At 40.7% G+C, this 16822-nt stretch overlaps 1 protein-coding gene across 2 annotated transcripts; it reads right to left on the bottom strand.

Annotated features, from left to right (window-relative positions):
• Positions 1–1788: 1788 nt before the first annotated feature.
• ivns1abpa (influenza virus NS1A binding protein a) lies at positions 1789–16025 on the bottom strand. Of its 2 annotated transcripts, none has more exons than XM_061975785.2 (15): positions 15805–16025; positions 10902–11155; positions 10577–10711; positions 9600–9769; positions 9426–9501; positions 9159–9332; positions 7799–7924; positions 6353–6463; positions 5792–5933; positions 5466–5690; positions 4139–4260; positions 3942–4068; positions 3743–3874; positions 2913–3086; positions 1789–2840 (listed from the first exon to the last, which is right to left on the bottom strand). In XM_061975785.2, exons 3-15 carry the CDS (start codon positions 10685–10687, stop codon positions 2578–2580), a joined length of 1953 nt encoding a protein of 650 aa, XP_061831769.1. In that variant the 5' UTR covers positions 10688–10711; positions 10902–11155; positions 15805–16025; the 3' UTR covers positions 1789–2577. The 2 variants fall into 2 exon arrangements, with proteins under 2 accessions (XP_061831769.1, XP_061831770.1); XM_061975786.2 differs by lacking the exon at positions 15805–16025 and adding an exon at positions 11466–11588.
• Positions 16026–16822: the final 797 nt, after the last annotated feature.

The following is a 16822-nucleotide window of genomic DNA, read 5'->3' as shown; positions in this document are numbered from 1 at the left end:
CTGTGCAGTGAGACCGTATTGCTATATGAATTATATTATACATTTCCATAGTTTAGTTAGCTGAGGTATATAATGTACAGTGTATTTTGTCAACAACTTTGTGTGTGTAACGTATTTCTTGTGCTGAGCAATCATAAAACGGCTGCGAAGAAGCACTGTGTGAGGCTCGCAGTAATCCCGCCTCCTGGTGGTAGAGGGCGCTAGTGATCCCAGAGATCATTCATGCGACTACTCGGCTGCAGAAGAAGTGACAACAAGCAGCAACGGTTTGCAGCGATCGTTTATTTTTTCCTCTTGCCTGGACGTTTAACATGGAGGATTACATATCTAAAATAAAACAGTTTTCTAAACTGGACTTTCAATCGAAGCAGGAGGTAATACTTAAAGGAAGATCTCCATCGAGACAGAGAGACTTTTAAAACTGAAGAAAGATAAGGAAGACTTCTATAAACAAGTTATCGATGTTTTTGTTGAGAAGGAGCAGCGCATGGTCTTCATTTATAACTAAAGGTAAGACCATGTTTTTTTTAATTAAATGTGCTTTTTTGTGTGCTAGTTTGTATGTGTAAAGTTAAGTTAAAGTACCAATGATTGTCTCACACACACTAGGTGTGGTGAAATATATATATATATATATATAGTATATAATATCTATAATATATTGTATAATTTATACAGTACAGACCAAAAGTTTTGACATACCTATTTCCAACTCCATTGATAAAGCAAAAAATTCCACCAATCAACCCTGATAAGGCACACCTGTGAAGCGAAAACCATTTCAGGTTGACTACCTCTTGAAGCTCATCGAGAGAATGCCAAGAGTATGCAACGCACTAATCAGAGCAAAGGGTGGCTATTTTGAAGAAACTAGAATATAAAACATGTTTTCAGTTAAGTACATAACTTCACGTGTTCATTCATAGTTTTGATGCCTTCAGTGACAATCTACAATGTAAATAGTCATGAAAATAAAGAAAACGCATTGAATGAGGTGTGTCCAAACGTTGGCCTGTACTGTTTATATACACATTATATATATGTATATATTATATGTGTATATATACAAATATATAAGTATACATGTGTATATATATATATAATATATATATATATAAATATACATGTATATATGTGTGTATATATACCGGTATATAAATATATTATATATATATATATATATCCACATGTAGTTTCCCATTTGTAGACCGCAGTACAGTACGCTGTGAGTGATCCAGGCTAATAGAATTAGTTGTCTGAATGGAAATGAGGGGATTAACGCGGACTCTGCTGGTGACGCCACACTGGCACACAGCCTGCAGCATCAAACGTCACGCAAGAGGAAGTGAGGTTCATTTCACTAATTTGGTGAAGGCCAGCAATGCTGTCAAGACAGTCAAGTACTCCATCGACTACATTGTTGTGGTTTAGAGATTTTTGTGTATCAACTCAACTCTGAACCAGCATGTTTGTGTTAACAAATGTAGCGTAGCAAGATGAAGTCACATGAACTAAAGAATGCTAATTGAACATGTGTGAGGTCATGCAGAAGTAATCTGCACAGGGAAGTTTAGTTTAGTGGTCTGTGAGCCAGCTCATCTTGAGCAGGAAACTGGTGGCTTAGTGTCCTCTTGAGAAAAGCGGTGGCCGTGGAAGATCAGATGTGACCTGACCTTTCAAGAAGCAAGGTGCTATAAATAAGATTTAAAATGCTGCGGCCATTTTGTAGCGCCTACTTTATCGATACCAACAAGTCTTAAGACACATTGCACTCCCCCGACACAAAAATTCAATTTAAATGATTTATTAAGAAATATTACAAATGTGAATCTCATTCTTAACTTCCAGAAAAAAAAAATCTGCCAATGCTTGACACAGGAGGATGTTCAGCAAAACTGCATCTACACATGAATTACATCACACAGTAATGTTTGGTTAGCAGAAGCTTGCTTGTGCGTGTGTGGTGTGCACATTACAACTCAACTAAAACTGGCACTGGTTAGATTTACTGACTTTAGCTGTCTGCTACTAATTTGAGAAATGTGCTGTGTATAAAAATATAAAAAGGCCATTATTTCAGATTCAAAAACGCAATCCAGCTGGTTTAAAATGCCACACAGACGCACACTCGGGTTCTTTCCAGGTGTTAATGAAGTTGCACAGTGAGTAAGGCTTCAAATCAACTCTTTCATATGTGACCAGTAGTAAGTAGCTCAGCTGAAAACCTTCCAAAGTGATAAAACTTTAAAGAAAAGCACTAAGTGTGTAGTAAATGTTGGCATATGACAAGAATGAGTAACAAACAATATTTACAGCACGTAGAACAATGTACGCAATATGAAAAGGCTTCATTCATGTTGCTGTGGGCAACAAGACCCCCCCACTAAATATAAGCTAGTCTTCACTGAAGACCCCTTGTCAAAACCCACCTATCCCTCCCACCCCCACCCAAACAAGCACTCATATCCTCTCACACACACACACTCACATACACGCGGAACATCACGAAACACTGATTACATCACTAAGCCTGTTAGTTTGGAGAAAAGCCAAGAAGCACTGAAACTTCCTAACCCTTCACTCGGGGACGGGGGAGGGGGGCTTGGTGCAGTCGGTCCACTCGTCCACCTCAGGGTTGTACACCTCCATCGTGTTCAGGAAGTCGTTTCCGTCGAAGCCGCCCACGGCGTAGATGGTGTTGCCCAGCATGGCCACGCCCGCGTTGCTGCGAGACGTGGTCATGCCGCCCAGCATCCTCCACTCATTGCGAGCCGGGTCGTACGCCTCCACGCAGCGCAGCGCGCGGGAGCCGTCGAAGCCGCCCACCACAAAGAGTTTTCCTGGACAGTCAGGGGCGCACAGTCAGCATATTTGGTGATGTGGCCAGGCGTGCACTTTGGGTGTGGGCTTACCGGCAGAGACAGCCACAGCCGCCCCCCTGCGAGCCACGTTCATTGGTGCGATCAGGCTCCAGGTGTTGTTCTCGGGGTTGTAGCGCTCCACAGTGTTCAAGCAGTTCCATGACTCCGCCCCTCCGATCACATACATAAAACCGTCCAATTCGCACACCGCAGCCTGGTGCCGCCCTGGAAACAAAAGTTAAAAACACTTTTAGAAGCCATTTTATCACAAGCGTGAGGGGGAATAATAGTGAGTAGAGATGTCCGATAAATGCTTTAAAATGTAATATCGGAAATTATCGGTATCGTTTTTTTCCGGTAATTTTTTTATTTTAATTAAATCAACATAAAAAACACAAGATACTTACAATTAGTGCACCAACACAAAAAAACTCCCTCCCCCATTTACACTCATTCACACAAAAGGGTTGTTTCTTTCTGTTATTAATATTCTGGTTCCTACATTATATATCAATATATATCAATACAGTCTGCAAGGGATACAGTCCGTAAGCACACATGATTGTGCGTGCTGCTGGTCCACTAATAGTACTAACCTTTAACAGTTAATTTTACTCATTTTCATTAATTACTAGTTTCTATGTAACTGTTTTTATATTGTTTTACTTTCTTTTTTATTCAAGAAAATGTTTTTAAATGTATCTTTTTTTTTTTAAAGGACGCTATCTTCACCATACCTGGTTGTCCAAATTAGGCATAATAAAGTGTTAATTCCACGACTGTATTTATCGGTATCGGTTATTAAAGAGTTGGACAATATCGGAATATCGAATATCGGCAAAAAGCCATTATCAGACATCCCTAATAGTGAGGTCCCGTACTGATGTTGAGGGGGGCACAGTTGGACCAGGTTTTGTTCACTGGGTCAAAAGCATCGCAGTTCTTCAGTCCTTTCTGCCCACAAGGGTCCGACCCTCCAACAACGTACAGCTGGTTGTTCAAGGAGCAGACGCCTTCAAGGAGAAATTGATTAGCGAGGTGCTCCACGCTTTATTGCTTTAACAAGTCGGACACGCCCACCTGCATTGCAGCGGTTTGTCCTGAGCTCTGGCACTTGAACCCACTCGTTGGCGTACGGATCGTATGTCTCCCCGCAGCTCAGCTCATCGGAATGTCCGTTGGAGCCGCCGATCACGTACAGCTGGCCCTGAACGCAGCATTGATATCACATGGTGTTGTCACACGCTGGCACAAGGGAGGTAAAGAGCAGGGAGTACCATGAGCACGGTCATCTGGAAACGAGCTCTTGGGGTTCTCATAGGAGCCATGAAGGTCCATCGGTCTTCTTTGGGGTCGTAACACTCCACAGTCCTCAGACATTCCTCTCGGTTGTAACCGCCTGCAAATCAGATAGAATTCAAAAATAGAGAGAAGCATACGTATATGTACGTTAGTACCATCGTTCTATTGGTAATGTGTTCCAAAAGGTCTCCCAAAACACTAATCTTTCCCTTTATAAATGTCAATCCAATGAATCCACTCCAGAGACACAAACATACCAACACAAAACATGTTTTATACAATTATAGTTTCACATACAAAAAACTGAACCAACATTTAACATCACATTTAACTATTAAAAACTTTGGCGAGCACGACACCAACACCACCATTGTACTTACACGTTTGATGGTGAACTCAATAATGTTGTCACCTTATTTAAAGTGCTGCCACTCACAACTCTTTGGTCATTTTCTGCATGGCAGGGTTTACTTTGGTAACTTTTTGTAGTTTCAGTTCTGTGATGTTATTTTGTTAAATCTGTTTCCTGTTCTGTGTATGCAACAATTAAAGTCTGTAATAATCACGTTCATTGATTAATTTCACAAAAATGTTTTAAATCTGACCTTTCTTCGAGATTTAAAATGTGTTGTTTATTAATGTCTGCAATAATAGCAATCAAATAATAACCTTGTAAGATTAGTACAAAATAAAGTAATAATTGTATTATATAAGATGTTATTGTCACACATGCCTACTTATTCATTTTTAATAATCTGTTTTATGCAGTGTTAGGAAGTTGAATGCACATAATAAGGTAATCCTGTGGAATAGTGCTGTCATTCTACAAGCTCCTGATAGGTTAGGGTTGAAAAAGAGTAACTGTTGCGTTTTTTTTACACTGAACTAACAACGCTAATCTACTGATTGTAAGTGAAACTTTTATATTTAACTCTTTACCGTGTCAAATATTCATGAAGTAACTTGCCGCTAACAAAATTTGATGCGTTTGTCTTACCTTTACTTTGATGTGTAAAGCTGGGTGATTACAAAGCATATGCTGCACCATATTGGACACCATACTCTTTAGCTGCAGTTTTTCCCTACACATTGCCTTCATCATCACATCCTAACAGATTGTGCATGGTGGGTTAATTGCGGTCAGTCGTGTGTGATTTTTTGTTTGAGCACTCGATTGAGAGACAGATTAGTTTGTTACGGGCAATGTTTGGCCAAACAATAACTGAAAACCGCTTTTGAAAAAGCTGAGACCCCACAGTACCTACAATGCTCCATCAATACAGACTAATCGTTTGTACACACCTGCTGCGATGATCCTGGAGTTGAGTGATGCTGTGCCCAGGCCGGATCGAGCATAATGCATGGGTGACAAAGGGTGCTCTTCCAGCTCCTCAGGCTGGGCCTCAAAACTGAGGCTCTTCATCAGACAGGGGGTGGCAGAGGGGGAGGTCTGGGGGCTGCTGCGGCCGTGCACGAAGATCACACACAACACACCATCCAGCACAGCCAAACACAGGTAGGTGTTGTCTGCGAGAAGATGAATTATTGTTATAGACTGCAAGCGACGTTAGCTTCAATATTTCTGTCCCATCTCTCCACGTGTCACTTCAGAAGTTAAAGATGCTTACTTGTGGTTTTCTCGGAGGCAATGTACTTCCACTCTCTCCTGGTGGTCGGTTTGGGAGCATTTGCCGCTTGGTTGGAGGGTGAAAGGCTTCCCGAGGAACTGCAGCTCATCTGTCTCTGGGTACTCTCTCGTACTGGCTTCTTCTGCAAGAGCACAGCGCAGCTACAGCAGCCAAGCTCGCTCCACACACACGCCACAGGCCCAACCGATGCCCAGCACCAACTAACCACAGCAGTGCCTACTCCTGATCAAGCTGGTCTACTGCGGACCCACATAAACTAACCCCAACACCATCTGACAACAACAATGCTGCACAGCAGTCAAAGACTAGTCTTCCATGACAAAGCACTGGCATATTTGAAGTCATTACTAAGAAAATCACATTAAATGTAAACTGAGACATTATAGTCCAGCTCTCATTGTTTATGTAGTGGCTGTATAGAAGTGTTTCATGAACACAGGCCGTGTTCTAGTTCTTGCATGGCCAAGCATAAGCTAAACACTGCAGACACAATGTGGCTAGGATTCACTGCAGTGAAGCTGGGCACACACTTGTCAGTACCTGCACAAACTGAAGGTGGTCCTCCTCGCCACCAAACACCTCAGTGTGCCCCTCAATCATCAGCCCTCCATCCACCAGCTTATGGTCAGGTGAGTAGTACAGCAATTGCACCTGAAAGACAAACAGGAACAACACACCCATGTGGCTGTCTCCATGGCAACAAACATTAAACCCCTGCATAAAGGGGATTAGAAGAGGGCAGTGCTGTGAAGAGGAGGAAAAAAGGACAGAGTCCTTCAACTTCAGGTGCTTGGACAAAGAGTTTTCCTAAAAGATTGCGGCCGAGGCACGGAGCAGATTCAACGTTTGAGCCCAAGAAGGTGCCTGGCAAGGGATCTCCCTAAATTGCATCTAAAAACAAAGAAGGGTGGGTGAAGCATGACACACTCCATTCAGCAAGATCTTCCGTGAAGAATCGAGAGGGGCTACACATGCCCCTTCATTTAGTCTGCTGCTTGGAAACCAGTCCTCCAGCTGAAGGAGCTGCTCATTGTGATAGCAGCCACACTAAGCAGTCAAATACAGATGACATAATAGTGCACTGCAGCTGTACTCAGCATTTTAAAGATTCTCCTTGCATCTTCAATAGTTACCATTTCACAAGGTATGTCAAGGAAATGTACCAAAAGGTTTTTTTTGTTTGTTTTTTTAAATGGAGGGGTTGAAAAAAACAAAAATCTTGTGATTTCTTGTAGCCAAATATAAACCAATGCCTTTTTCTGGTGCTCAATCAGATTGGTTTGTTAAATGCCGCTTGTATTTTGGGTGGTAAAAAGGCATTGAAAGACTTGACAGTGAAAAATGTGAAGCATGTGTGCAATAGGCATGGACAGATGGGAGCACAGTGTTGCTTGGCTGCAAAGAGAGGCTGCTGAGAGGCAGTAGCACACCTCTCTTTTCTCTGACTCATTACCCTGGTGGCTCAGTCCCGGCTCTTCAGTCTGGTCCCTTGCTGCTGCAAATTAACCTACAGGAGAGATAAATCAACGGGGAGGAGTGCCTGTTAGTTCTGGAGCAACAAACACGCACCTGTGCAGATAGTCAAGTGGCAGTGAAACAGATGAATAAAGGGTCAAACCTTCAAGAATCGTTTCTCTGTGTTTCACAGGAGAAGAGCACTGTAATACTTAGATGGGGTTGTAAGAAAAATCCACCACAACCCATAAGGAGAATGGAAACAAAAAAATAAAATAAAACAAGAGCAAACAGGGGCTCTTTTGGGCTCACCTCTAATTTGTGGCATGGTTCAGGCATACAGTTTCTTACTGCAAAAACCTCAACAAATCAGAGGAAAAAAGAACAATCCTGACATAGCAGCATGACAACAGCATGCTATTTCTATCAGCTCCCATAATGACTTCTTAATATCAAAAACAGGAGTCAGAAGGAGGGGTAGGGGAAGGATGAAGATCAGCCCGAGTTCAAACGGCACACTGTGGTACTGACCTCCTCCATGAGTTGATCCAGTTGATCTCCATTCTCCCAAATGCTCCGCTGCACCCAGTTGAGCACCTTTGAGTAAAGCTTGCCATTGCTGGGCAGAGTCAGGTTGTCTTCTAGTATTACTTCCAACTGTGAACAGAGTATAGAAGTGGAGTTTAGTTCACATGTGTGCAGGGGAACAGGAACTTAAACTATGAACAGGACTTCCATACATCCTTATTTTGATTCTTGGAATATGAAATGATTGTACTAATAGTAAAATACTGAGTTAATGTATTAAAACACAACTGAACAAGTCAAGTGCATGGTTTCGAGTGTGCCACAGTTGGTAAGCCAAGACGCTGCAACCTGCCAACATAAATACCTTTATTGCAACATTTTTAATCTTTTCAAAAAGGCACAACGTCACAAGTGTTGTTAATCTTGTTGAAGCCAGAACAGTAAAAATACAAAAGATTATCCGGTGTTAGTCAACGTTAAGCCTGCTGGATCGTACTTCAGCGACAGAGGTAGACGAGAATAAATCAGTCAGAAATGGAGACAACATTGAGGATTTGTTTGGGCAGCTGGGTTGCACATTCTTAAGACATGCTTGTAACTAGGGGTGTCTCGTTCCAATATTTGTATCAGTTAAAAATCGGATTCGGATTGCATCTAAAATCTACCATGAGCTCCGATTCAACCAATCCTGGACAGCCAGTAAACAGCTAGATGTCCTCCAATAAACACACAAGGTTTGTTTTTACTCTGATTTTTTAAAAAGTAACTTACCAAAACGTAAACACGGTAGGCTATGGGCTGTACAACAGCTAAACACACAAGAGCACACGAGCTAAACATTCATAATAAGTGACCTTAATAGAACAATATTGAAGTCTAAAACACATTTGTCAACATAAAGAAGTGAGTTTACAGATACAAAGTCTCCGATGCATAAGCGTATTAAGAGTATCCAGTAACAAATGTGTCTGCATCATTCAATGAATTATTGTGGCCGCTAAATGTCACCAAAAAAATTACTTAAAGGCAGCATAAGTCCATTGCAGACAATTAATAATAAATAGGTTGGTGTTTTTCCACACCTACCCTTGTATGTTTGACTAATTTCACCAGATCAAGCCTTTTCTAAAGTTCCACACAACAAAATAATAAATGTATGATTTTTGCAGATATCGCATCGGATCAATATCGGCCATTATTCAAGGCTCTAATAATAGTTACATCAGGACAATCGTACTTAACCACTTAACCCCCTTTAGTGTGATTGCATTGATCCCCCCACACACACAAGAAATCTCTTCCAACATGTGAACTGACCTATAAGAACGAAACAAAGCAAGCATGAAAACAACAAATATTTTACCTTGAGGCGGGGAAGTTTGAGGAAGTCCTCCTGTTCGGACACTTCCAGTAAGTGATCTTGGATGTAGGCGTCCACTTTGGCCAAAACTCTTGCATCTCCCATTGAGCTGGCAAAGTTGCGAAAAGAAATGGCATTCTGGGACTCCATCTTAGACAGCAGGTAGTCACCACAAATCTGAGGATAGGAAATGTGGAGTTCTTAGCACTTCAATTTGTGCATTGATATGAATTTAAAACAAAATGTCTCAGCAAAATACTGAAATCCAACCTGCTTGACTCGCTCCATCTTGAACCTTTTAGCTGCAGAGTAAACATCCTTGACAAGCCCCTTGTCCGCCTTAAGCCTGGGTTATACACATAATATGTTGTAGATCATGTTAAAGATGGTCTATGGTGACAAATGAAGAAAAACGTAAGGTCAAGTGAGAAGGCAAATACTAACTGGGCGGTGTAGGCATAGTTAAGCAAGATCTCCACAGCCTCTGGGTCCAAGTCCTCAAAAGTGACATGAGACACTCCATGGGGTTCAATGTCACTGTTGAAGATTTCAAACAAGTATGGACTGCAGCAAGCCAGCACAGCACGATGGGCCATCAACTCATGACCACATACCTGGTAAAAAAAATGTATGTTTAATTTAAACACACTTTTTGACCTTGGACTGTACAGATTGTGTTTTCTTACAGGGTTCAAAACATTTCAGTCAGTATTTTAGAAACTTCAGCTGAGCAGTGTATATGCACATATGTGTGGAACAGCCAATTTAAATGTACTGTATTTTAAGAAACTTCAGCTGAGCAGTGTACAGTATATGTACATATTTAGAAAAGCCACTTTAAATGTACCGTATTTCAGGAATGTTCAACTACTTGTCAAAATATTTATTATAAGGTGTTAATTGCACCAGGTTACTCTCATTAAGCTTCTGGTTCCATCAAAGGTCCTGAGAAAATGTGTTATGACAATAAAAATCAAAAAAATCAAGAAATAAGATCAGTCTGACATTTAAGGTATATTTTTCTATATTTATGCTATGAGACTGCCCCAAATGGCAGTATAATCACATGTGCCAAGCTTGCTCAGAATAAAACGGAAGGCACACATTGTCAAACTTGAGACAACAAAACAAGAGGAGTCAACATTCCACAGTATTCTTTTCTAGTTTCCTGTAATACAGCAAGTCTAAACTGGGTTTGAAACATATATGTAAAAATTAACACATACATCCTGTCAACTCTGGATTGATGTGCTGAAACTGAAAATCCCAACCTCAAATATGTCAGTTCCAAGTCCAACCCCCATCTGAAAGCCCTCACTACTGAGCTCTTATGTTTCAGTGACTCAGCAGTCCGCAGTGTCAACGAGTGTAAAAAAAGGTGCACCGGCTCATGGTGGTGTGGGTTTGCATTTAGATCATACCTGCAGTCTAACGTCGCAGAACTGACCACTCTTTCTCAGAGCGTTCATTTTAGCCACCGTGGAATCCAGGAAACTTTCATCCTCAAAGATCAGATAACCATTCGGAATCATTTTGGCTGAATTTGGGTAGTATGCCTGGTAAAATGATCAAAAACATTGTTTTTTAAATTAATGCTTGTATTATTTTTAGACTTACACAAACAGATAAATGACAAAGTATGTGACATGAGCGCCATCATTAGTTTCACATACTCTTATTCAGCCGGATTTATTCATTGAGGAGTAAAGATTTAGTACCTACAATGTGCATTAGTCACAATCTTACCTAGTAGAAGTTCAATTCACGGATAGTGCCAATTCAAAAAGTAGAATTGTTAACAGGCGAAGTAGACTTCACCCAAGGAGTAGGATGGGAAAGGTGTTGGAAGAAATGCCAGTTGACAACACAGGCGGCAGCAGAAGGGAGAGGGAGGGCTTCGACCCCAGCAAACTATCAGGCTTGAAGAGACTGCAATCAAGTCCTCGGGAACCCGTTGGCTATAGAGATGTTCTTATTCTGTGTTGGTCATACATTATAACCTGTGAGAGAAAGGAGAGACAGTAAGATAACTGAAAGGGAGCATATTATTTTTAAATTGATGCTCTCGGAATCTTTAGAAAATTGTAAAAAACGTATGCTGAAGAAAACAAAGTACAATGCTCTCCCTCATCTTTCAACAGTCAAACACGTGGCAGGACCGCATCTCCAAAATGTCCACGTTATAAAATTGTGAAAAGGGAGCAAATTAAAAATGCTGCATTTCCAAAATGTTTTCCAAAAGTCACAAAGAATCCACAGCTGTCATCACATACAGTATATAATATAATAATATAATCCTTTTCTCCACACCTGCTGATTGGTCCCGCCAGGCCAGGCAAGTGCTTTTATTCCGCCTTATGGCATCAGGTTGGTCTTATCTCACTCACAAGCAAGTCCCTCTGCACAACTTTAAAGACAAGCCCCTTTAGCTGGCTCCACCCTATAGGAACACTCACTAAAAGGGGTGACCTATAAAGGACACAACATGTGCCAGTGCCACTACATGATATAAAGGTCTAGTTTGATGCATTTACTGTACACAAAAAAACTATTCTGAAAATCCAACAGATTCTCTCAAAGAATGTTTTTTTCTTTCTAGGATCGATTAAATTATTATTTGAGAAAACCAACACGAGACAGACTTCAACAGCTGATAATCTGAAAGAGTAACCACACCCCAAGTGGCCTTCTTGGGTAGCCTTACTATCAGCATTCTAGATATAAGTCCAAATGCAATTTTATAAGAGGAAATATATAAGAAAATTGTCTTGGTGTTGACAAACTGACTAAATACTGTGGAGACGAATAAAAATAACAAGTGTTAACATTTTTACAGGGGAAACGTATCCACCCCGGCCAGGCACAGCAATTACAGTAGTCTCTTTGTAATCCACAAAACCACATGTACGGCAGCATTGGCAACGAAAGCTATAATTCTTCCAGTCTGTGCGTGGTCAGTGGGAACAGTGACCCAGTTCTGGCTGATTACACAACTACTTTCAGGAGACGACTTGTGAAGTCTTTTTTCCGCACTCCTTTGCATAGCTGATTCCACCATAGCAGTCTGTTGACTTGCTCCGCTCATCTTTCCAGCAACACCCACACTGACAGCATAAATGATCCTTGCATTGGTGTTTGCTTATACAAAGCAACCTTGTGTAAATTTATCATTTTAGGCAAACTGACCCTTAAATAAGGGATTTGTTTAAAATACCGAATAAATTGCTATGCGGGCAGTTACTGACTATTAGACAGGTGTTCAAACTCAAGGCCCGGGGGCCAGATCTGGCCTAAACACATAATTTTATGTGGCCCATGAAAGCCTGGAAAACATCCACCTTAAAGTACTTAATCTTTTCTCACTTAAATGTACCGGGTCTCTTTTTTAAATTTTTACAGAAATAAGACATGCAATTGCATATTTTAAACTTTTAATATCTGACCATGCAATAAATATATCAAACATTTAAGACTGATTTCAATATCTGCTTAACTAATAATTTCATGGCAAGTTATCCATTAAATTGTACACTAAAAATGACAGTAGATGTTACGGTACAAAAACTAGAAAAAAAAGTGAAACTGCTTTTCCATACACAGTAATATGCTGTAAAAAAAAAAAAAAAAACACTTAAATTTAACGGTAAGTTTCTGGCAACTGAGCTGCCAGTTGTTGTTTTTTTACAGTCACTGTATATTAAAACATATATAATAACCAAATGCATCGGAGATTGTGAAATAATATCATGACTGAGGACGAATCATTATACATTTATATTCATAAATGATTCACTGTTACATGCGGCCCTCAATTAAAACAAATTTGACACCCCTGCACTATGACAAGGCAAACGTGATGTAAATGCCCACAGAATGACCAGGGAACAACATTTACTATGAAAAAATGTCAGGTGATTCAGTCCCCTACCTATTAATAAATAATAGCTTCATTTTTGATAACGACGCAATATAAACGAGAACAAAGGACAATAACTCAATGTTTCCATGATACTTGTTATAAGCACAAAAGGTACAGGTGACAAACTCAAGGCCACATCTGGCCTACCTGTGAAAGCCTGGAAATAATGTGTCACTAAGGCATCAAGGCATTTAAACTTTCTTGATTCATGTATTTCAATTGTGATAGAAAACTAAATTAATGCATGCAAATGTAGTTCCTAACTAAATGTTTTGATAAAAGATAGTCCAAGCTTATTTTTTCCACTGAAAACTATTTTCAAATTAAATTGTACACTAGCCGAACTAAAGTATCTGCCTGTAATTTTGACTTCTGATTCCAGATTTTGCAATAGTTTGTTGGTCAATAATGATAATAAAAAGAAGGGGCAATTGTGTAATAATCAGTCCCTCCAGGACATTGCGGGCTTTTTGTGACAGTTGTGCCTTAAAATGCCCGATATTACTACCGCATTTTCAAAAAGTTGTGGCAAAATCGTCACCGGTGATGCAGGGAGACAGTTGATTGGTTGGGTTTGAGTGGTGCAAAATTGATTGCCAAAAATGTCAACGATTGGCCAACACGAAGGGGAATATTGCAAGGATTGGGCCAAATTGGGCGTGGCCTTGCAAAATTTGGTTGAATTTGCAGCATCGCCAAGTCCTGTAGGAACTAATTCATATCATGAAGCGGCCCCAGTGTGAGATTCAACGTTTGACTTGACACTCCTGCTATATATAGAGCTTCCTCCAGTGGTGAGGATGGTCTACTGCAAAATGTCGCCCAGTTTTAATGGAAGCTGTACTGCATCAATTGAACAGGGTATGAAATGTAGCGAAAATGTAAAAGGGAGGTGAATACTAAAAAACTAAATTAATTCAGCACTTCTCAATAGGACAGCGTTTCAGTATAAAGGAAAGCTTACAACAGACTATATATTTTCAAAATGGAGGTAAATTAAAAATGACTAGGGATGTCCGATAATGGCTTTTTGCCGATATCTGATATTGTCCAACTCTTTAATTACCGATACCGATATATACAGTCGTGGAATTAACACATTATTATGCCTAATTTGGACAACCAGGTATGGTGAAGATAAGGTACTTTTAAAAAAAATTATAAAATAAAATAAGATATATAAATTAAAAACATTTTCTTGAATAAAAAAGAAAGTAAAACTATATAAAAACAGTTTTATAGAACCTAGTAATTAATGTAAATGAGTAAAATTAACTGTTAAAGGTTAGTACAGCAGCACGCACAATCATGTGTGCTTACGGACTGTATCCCTTGCAGACTGTTTTGATATATATATTGATATATAATGTAGGAACCAAAATATTAATAACAGAAAGAAACAACCCTTTTGTGTGAATGAGTGTAAATGGGGGAGGGAGGTTTTTTGGGTTGGTGCACTAATTGTAAGTGTATCTTGTGTTTTTATGTTGATTTAATTATCCATCCATCCATCCCATCCATTTTCTACCGCTTATTCCCTTTGGGGTCGCGGGGGGCGCTGGAGCCTATCTCAGCTACAATCGGGCGGAAGGCGGGGTACACCCTGGACAAGTCGCCACCTCATCGCAGGGCCAACACAGATAGACAGACAACATTCACACTCACATCCACACACTAGGGCCAATTTAGTGTTGCCAATCAACTTATCCCCAGGTGCATGTCTTTGGAGGTGGGAGGAAGCCGGAGTACCCGGAGGGAACCCACGCAATCACGGGGAGAACATGCAAACTCCACACAGAAAGATCCCGAGCCCGGGATTGAACCCAAGACTACTCAGGACCTTCGTATTGTGAGGCAGATGCACTAACCCCTCTGCCACCGTGAAGCCCAAACAAACAAAAAAAAACCAAAAAAAAAAAACCGATACCGATAATAAAAAACCGATGCCGATATTTTCTGATATCATATTTTAAAGCGTTATTGGCCGATATTATCAGACATCTCTAAAAATTACTACAATAACCATCAATGCAGAAATTAACATTGACCTAATAATGCCTTGACGATAGAGCGGGTGTCAGGTTGTATAGAAAAGATATTTAAAATAATTTTAAATATGGCAACATTGGAAGAAACACATTAAGTGGTGTTACACATTAGGGGAATGACGGCTAGGTAACATATTAGTCACGATGTCCTTCGTGGTCCTCTGCCAAAAGGAATATACCGGGGCCTACGGGCTTGGCCGTGTGCCGCCATATACATCCCGCCTTTGAAGGGAGACTCACAAGCGCGCCATTAGAACAGCCCGTGGAAACATTCTACATTTCCAAAAGAGCGGGAGGAGATGGAGGTGCTGGTTTAGCATTCTGTGCTAGCAACAGCATTCCGGTTCCAACCTGCTGCTCATGGCTACAATGGCAGCCACGAGACTCGCACGCTAGCTAACGAAGACACGATGTCAAATGATGACACTTTGTCCAATAATGGCGGCACCGGAACATTCTAAACCACTGGTTCGGCTGGCGAGAGGAGATAAAACAACGAATACTCTCAATGTGCGACATTGTCGGCGGCGGAGGCAGACAAAAAAAAAAAAAAAAAAGCCGGGCCATTTCCAGCAGTTTCCAGCTGATGACAGCCATTGCCATCAATTGTCCACCACCAAATACGTCCATTTTGAAACATTTGACTACATTAAACAGCGTTTGTCTAGGAATTATATCTTACCTGAGGCGTTTGACAGCAGACGATATTAGACATATTTAGTAAAAATTCAGAGTTGGTTGTTTCGGGATGAAGAAAAAGGCAGCAAGGCGACTGGAGGAGCAGTTTGTCCGGCTGGTTATTTTTTAATCTGGGTTTCTTCTTCTACTTCTTCCTGCTCCTAGCAGCGGACAGTCCACTCTACACTCGGCTCGCTCGCGGCACGCACACAGCTCTGGGGATTGCGAGCAGGCGCGCTCCCGACTAAAGCTAAGCACCGGCCACGCCACCCGTGACGTCACAAAGTGGGACGTGTTTATTCCGCGGGTGTCTTGGCAGTCACGTGATGTCTTTGACGCTGCATGGCAACGCATGACGGATTATAGGCAGCCTGTCGCAACAAATAATGGGCACAGAGTGACGTGGTACTGATGCAACAGAGAGTTTTTCTCACGTAGTCTACTTCAACCTAATTACATTTACTACTTAAACAAAGTTAAAACAAAAACATGCACCTGGGGATAGGTTGATCGGCAACACTTAATTGTAGGGCTGCGAATCTTTGCGTGTCCCACGATTCGATTCAATATCGATTCTTGGGGTCAAGATTCGATTCAAAATCGATTTTTTTTCCCGATTCAACGCGATTCTTGATTCAAAAACGATATTTTCCCGATTCAAAAGGATTCTCTATTCATTCAATACATAGGATTTCAGCAGGATCTACCCCAGTCTGCTGACATGCAAGCAGAGTAGTAGATTTTTGTAAAAAGCTTTTATAATTGTAAAGGACAATGTTTTATCAACTGATTGCAATAATGTAAATTTGTTTAAACTATTAAATTAACCAAAAATATGACTTATTTTATCTTTGTGAAAATATTGGACACAGTGTGTTGTCAAGCTTATGAGATGTGATGCAAGTGTAAGCCACTCTATTGTTCTTTTTTTTATATAAATGTCTAATGGTTCGCAGCCGAGTGTGAAGCGACTGGGATGGGAATCAGCACCTCCAAGTCCGAGTCCATGGTTCTCTCCCGGA

This window comes from Nerophis lumbriciformis, linkage group LG14 (genome assembly GCF_033978685.3).
Source record: "Nerophis lumbriciformis linkage group LG14, RoL_Nlum_v2.1, whole genome shotgun sequence".
Classification (NCBI taxonomy): domain Eukaryota; kingdom Metazoa; phylum Chordata; class Actinopteri; order Syngnathiformes; family Syngnathidae; genus Nerophis; species Nerophis lumbriciformis.
This window is presented reverse-complemented; position numbering and strand designations above follow the sequence as displayed.

Coding starts and splice junctions, on each gene's coding strand:
- ivns1abpa (XM_061975785.2), bottom strand. CDS start 10,687: ATGATTCCGAATGGTTATCTGATCTTTGAGGATGAAAGTTTCCTGGAT. Junction 6,464..7,798: donor TGGATCAACTCATGGAGGAG/GTCAGTACCACA, acceptor TTTGTCTTTCAG/GTGCAATTGCTGTACTACTC. Junction 3,087..3,742: donor CTGTGCCCCCCTCAACATCA/GTACGGGACCTC, acceptor TTTTGTTTCCAG/GGCGGCACCAGGCTGCGGTG.